We start from the raw sequence: 4,990 nt of genomic DNA, 5'->3' as shown, positions 1-4,990 counted from the left end.
GTTTTCATTCCAGTCAGGAGGTTGACCCCAAACACCTCGACAAACTTATTTGCATGCACTTCATGAGAAAGATGATTCATTTAGCTGGAATTTCTGTGCACGTGGTCCATGAAACAGAATGCAAGAAAATGTTTTTTTTTTTATTACTAAAAACAGCAAAGATGCAAAAAACTTTCCTGCAAAATCCAGATCCATTGTCAATTCATTCATTTGTGAACTGCAATAAATGTAGTTTGCCATGAAAATTTCAAAAGAAAACAAAACTTAGTTTAAGCGGGGGCGGTGGAGAGGGGATGAGGAGGGGTGGGGGCGGGGGTAGCATGCCATTCACACAATAACGTGCGCGGGAAACGGAGGGCGGAGAGAGGAGGAGGAGGAGGAGGAGGAGGAGGGGGTGAATGGAAGTCTTTTTATCTCCAGTTTCCCACATCCTGAGAACGGCTGCGAGCGGCCACCCAATTCGAAAGAATGAGTGGAATGCGCCTTTTCTCCCCCCGCGCCGCTTTGATGCGCAGCCAGCGGAGAGGCTTGGAGAGGCAGTCCGGACTTCACTTCAGCCCATACAGCTCTGTGTTTAATGTGAAAACAATCAGGTACAAGGCAGAGTGTAAGAATAGCCGGAATGTAAATTGATGAACTGCTCCCAGGCTGTGTGTGTCTCTTTGTGCACATAAATGTCTTTATGAAGCCTGCAAACGTTTTGGTGCAACTTACAGCAACAGGCTGTTTGTGTTATGAAATGCAGACCGAGCACGTGACCGCACACTGTGATCTATAAATATGGCCAAAGTGCAGAGTTAAATAGAATATAAATCCAGTTTCAGGAACTCCATGCTGCCCTTATATTTTCTGAAGCATATTAACAACAGTGCGTGCATATCTTCCCTGGTTCCGTTTCCAGCGAAAGGGAGGAGGCGGGCAGCACTTTGGCTTTGCATTTCCCTTCAACATGAATTTATAATTATTACTTCAGCCTCCCCCTTTTTTTGGCGCGTTTTGATTCCCGCCACGTCTGTGTCTGGCCCAGCCTGTCAGGAGGTTGGCTTGAATTCCATTCTGTGATTGACGTGCGTTTGGAATGCGTAGGTGCGTTTCTATTGGCGCAGGGAGCGGAAATGGGCGGGGAACAAAAGACGTCAGAGCGCGTGGCCCCGCCCCTCTTACTACGGCCTTATAAGCGTCCTCCCCCTCTGTTGCTCCAGGAGCCGGTGAACCGTGAGCCGTCCTTGTCGGTGGATCCCGGGACTACTACTCGGCGACAGACGGGGTTTCGCTTTATTCTTCTGAACGTCAAATCACATTTTCCGTACGTCGGCACAACGTGTTTTGTTTTTTGATATTTGCTGGACCGCAGGCGGGTTTTCTCCCCGGATGAAAGGATCTCTACCGCAGGTTGGTTCCAGCAGCGTGGACTTGAGCCCGGGACGCCGCAGCGTCCTCTTCTCGGACTAAAACAACACTTGGTTTTGGTTGTTTCACCTTAAAAAGAAAACGAAGAGCTTCGGCGTCGCTGAGCTGCGGTGGACACCGCTGAAGGAATGCTGCTCTCCAAGCTCAACTCTCTGGCCCACATCTCCGCGGTGGACATGCCGGCGAAGATCCAGCTCCAGGTGCACTCAGGTCAGCCTCCTCCCGCCGCGAGGCCGCGGCCCGCCGCCGGGCCGGCCGCTCCTTGTCGTGGTTGTGATGTTTTGATGCGGTCGCCGTCCCGCCGCTGCTCGTGTTGTGTGGAGGTTACCGGAGGGGTGAGCGGCTGTTCTCCGGTGTTTACCGGATGTGTTTATGTTCGCAGCTAAGGAGCGCGAGCCCTTCGAGAAGCTGTACCAGGTCGGCGCGGTGCTCGGCAGCGGCGGCTTCGGCACCGTCTACACCGGCACGAGGGTGTCCGACGGAGCTCCGGTTCGTACTCTTGTGTTTGTTCGTTGTTTCTGACCGATGTGATGTTGAAACGCTGCGTGTTGAAGCAGCTGCTGTTCGGTTGCTTCATGTCGTCTCCTCCGGTTTTGCAGGTCGCTGTGAAGCACGTCGCCAAGGACCGGGTGTCCGAGTGGGGCGAGCTGGTGAGATCCGTTCAGCTGCTTTAACCGGGTCACTGCCGGTGCTACCGAGATGCGTCGACGTGACATCTCGGACGTGTATTTGTCGTGTGAACGCTACTAAATGCTGGTGTTGCTCGTCTCTTCAGCCCAACGGCTCCCGGGTCCCGATGGAGATCGTGCTGCTGAAGAAGGTCGGTACCGGCTTCCGCGGCGTCATCAAGATGCTGGACTGGTTCGAGCGGGCGGACAGCTTCATCATCGTCATGGAGAGGCCCGAAAACGTCAAGGACCTGTTCGACTTCATCACCGAGAAAGGTGCCTTACCGGAGGAGCTGGCGCGGAGCTTCTTCCGCCAGGTGCTGGAGGCCGTGCGGCACTGCCACAGCTGCGGCGTGGTGCACCGGGACATCAAGGACGAGAACATCCTCATCGACCTGCGCAGCGGGGAGATGAAGCTCATCGACTTCGGCTCCGGAGCCCTGCTGAAGGACTCCATTTACACCGACTTTGACGGTGAGTTCAGGTGCTCAACCTGCTGCAGTGCCCACATGTTTATTTCGAATATTATTATTTAAATGTATTTAATCATTTGAGGGAAAGCCAAAATAAGTCTTATGATGCGTAGCCCAAAGCAGAAATTCCTGGGTTGTGTCACCCCCCCCCCCCCCAGCAGTCTATTATTATATACAAGGCTTGGCTGCATTCTCTGTCGCCCCCTACTGGAGGGAAGTGGTATTTTTACAACTCAAAGTTTGTAAACAAAGTCACATGTCTGCTCCTCCTCCCACACACACTCCTCGCTCTCCCTCGCCCCCCTCTCTCTCCCCCCCACCCCTCCCTCTCGCTGCCTGACACCTGAGAGCAGCCCGCTGATAAACCTGCTCTGTTAATCATTCAACCTCCCTGCTATGCTTTCATTTTCACTGTGATGATATAACTACCAACATCCCAGATGATTATCAGGATGTAGACATTTTCTCTCATGTTAAAGTTTATTTGTGCAGATTTATTAAATAAGATTGCAGGTTGTTTTTTTAAACATTTGCCTCTTTGTTTCCTTCCTTCAGGCACGAGGGTGTACAGCCCGCCAGAGTGGATCAAATACCACCGCTACAACGGGCGCTCGGCCACCGTGTGGTCCCTGGGGGTCCTGCTGTACGACATGGTGTGCGGGGACATCCCGTTCGAACACGATGAGGAGATCACGAGGGGACAGGTCCTCTTCCGGAGGAGAATCTCCACAGGTAGATTCACGTTGCGATGCGTTCAGGTACCTGCCGGTGGTAGATGTGTGCCCGATATTCACCGTGTTGCTCCTCCTCCTCCAGAGTGCCAGCAGCTCATCAAGTGGTGTCTGTCTCTGCGGCCGTCGGACCGTCCGTCCTTCGACGACATCGTCAACCACTCGTGGATGCAGAGCACGTCGTCCTCCGCGGTCCCGTCCTCGGTGCAGATGGAGAAGACCGCCGCGGCGATCCGGCTGCACAGCATCGGCCACGAGCCCAGCGCCTTCGCGCCCGTGGCCGTGGCCCGGTGATACCGCCGTGACCCGGTTCGAACTGGACCGCACTGAGACTGTTACAAAAAGAAAGCCTGGAAGCAGAGAGGAGAGGGAGGTGTGAACGACCACCGTCCCTCGACCCTACTTGATGTTCTCGGTCGCTGACCTCGCATCCTGCAGCTGGACCCTGATGTTGTCCGTCGGTCAGCGGGACGGCGTCCTCTGCGTGGCCGGACGCCTGCGAGGGCTCGCGGCCCACGTGGGCCGGCTGTGCAGCTGAACGGCCACGGGACAGTCTGGGTTACGTAACCTCTCTGTGCGCTGTACTCTGCTCTCAGAGACGGCTGAGGGGAGGCGTCGGCGAGGAGAAGCTTGATTTACAAAAAATAAGTGCCTTCTGCAAGATTGTGGGGGGCGGGGCCTGAAAATACTTGAATTTATAAAAGCAAAAAAAGGCAACCTATTTTTTTTTTTTTTTTTTGCTCCTTACTTAGCGTACAAAGCTTTATATTGCTCCCTCTCTCGTGGGCCTAGATCAGTGAAGCCCACGTCATCTACAACCACTACACCTACTTCTACTACTCCGTCATAGCAACCAGACGACCTCATGGCAACCTGTGCAAACACGTCACAGACAAACAGAAACACTGGACGTACCTCACTCTGTACTACAGCATCCACCTCTACGCTACAACCTTCCTCTCCTCCTGTCGGTACACACACACACACACACACACACACACACACACACACACACACACACCTACACAGACCGCTCACTCACATCCACCCGAATGCACACCACAATGCAAACCATAGTGAGATACAGCATCCTCTGCTCTTCTAATTAGTTTTTTGAACTTTTGAATCGGTGCCTCACGCAGGTCTTAAAACTTCAGTGGGGATGATATTTATTACTGCTGTGACTTCTTTCTCACACTCGATGAACTTTTTTGTTTTTGGGTGTCGCAGAATTTATTTATTTATTTATAAGAGAATTTCGGCTGTTCATATAAATATATTATATATTTTTCATTCCACAGCTACTGAAGGGCCCACAGATTTATTTAAAAAGAAAAACAAAGATGCATTTTTTTATTATTTTTTTTGGACCATGTTTATGGCTTGAATTTTTTTTTTACAAGAGCAGAAGTGTTTGTGTATGTCATGTAAATAATGTGTAAATAGTCCTGAAAGAAGCACTTCCATCTTAATGTATGTAAACATCCAATGTCTAGTGTGTGTGTGTGTGTGTGTGTGTGTGTGTGTGTGTGTGTGTGTGTGTGTGTGTGTGTGTGTGTGTGTGTGTGTGTGTGAGACTGAGTAAAATCTTCTGGCTGCATGATCGCAGCTTTGATTGTTTTGTTTTTTTCATCCGTTCAGATTAGAATTGTAAATTATGTTAGAAACTATTTTTATACGATTTCAATAAATATTTTTTTAACTATGA

General features: G+C 51.0%; 1 protein-coding gene across 1 annotated transcript; it reads left to right on the top strand.

The window, feature by feature from the left end:
• Positions 1 to 1,257: 1,257 nt before the first annotated feature.
• Positions 1,258 to 4,990, top strand: pim1 (Pim-1 proto-oncogene, serine/threonine kinase). The gene is made up of 6 exons (XM_069708338.1): positions 1,258 to 1,620; positions 1,793 to 1,899; positions 2,010 to 2,060; positions 2,186 to 2,552; positions 3,107 to 3,283; positions 3,368 to 4,990. Exons 1-6 carry the CDS (start codon positions 1,539 to 1,541, stop codon positions 3,574 to 3,576), a joined length of 993 nt encoding a protein of 330 aa, XP_069564439.1. The 5' UTR covers positions 1,258 to 1,538; the 3' UTR covers positions 3,577 to 4,990.

This window comes from Brachyistius frenatus, unplaced genomic scaffold (assembly GCF_029030835.1).
Source record: "Brachyistius frenatus isolate BFR_SWC_R1_liver_20210118 unplaced genomic scaffold, ASM2903083v1 Contig_75, whole genome shotgun sequence".
NCBI classification, from domain to species: domain Eukaryota; kingdom Metazoa; phylum Chordata; class Actinopteri; family Embiotocidae; genus Brachyistius; species Brachyistius frenatus.
The sequence above is the reverse complement of the archived record's forward strand: the minus strand, read 5'-3'. Positions and strand labels throughout refer to the sequence as shown.

What these genes read in the sequence shown, in the direction of transcription:
- pim1 (XM_069708338.1), top strand. Translation starts at nt 1,539, where the DNA reads ATGCTGCTCTCCAAGCTCAACTCTCTGGCCCACATCTCCGCGGTGGAC. An exon ending in CCAGCTCCAGGTGCACTCAG is followed by an intron (nt 1,621 to 1,792) that starts GTCAGCCTCCTC and finishes TTATGTTCGCAG; the next exon opens with CTAAGGAGCGCGAGCCCTTC. An exon ending in CCGGAGGAGAATCTCCACAG is followed by an intron (nt 3,284 to 3,367) that starts GTAGATTCACGT and finishes CTCCTCCTCCAG; the next exon opens with AGTGCCAGCAGCTCATCAAG.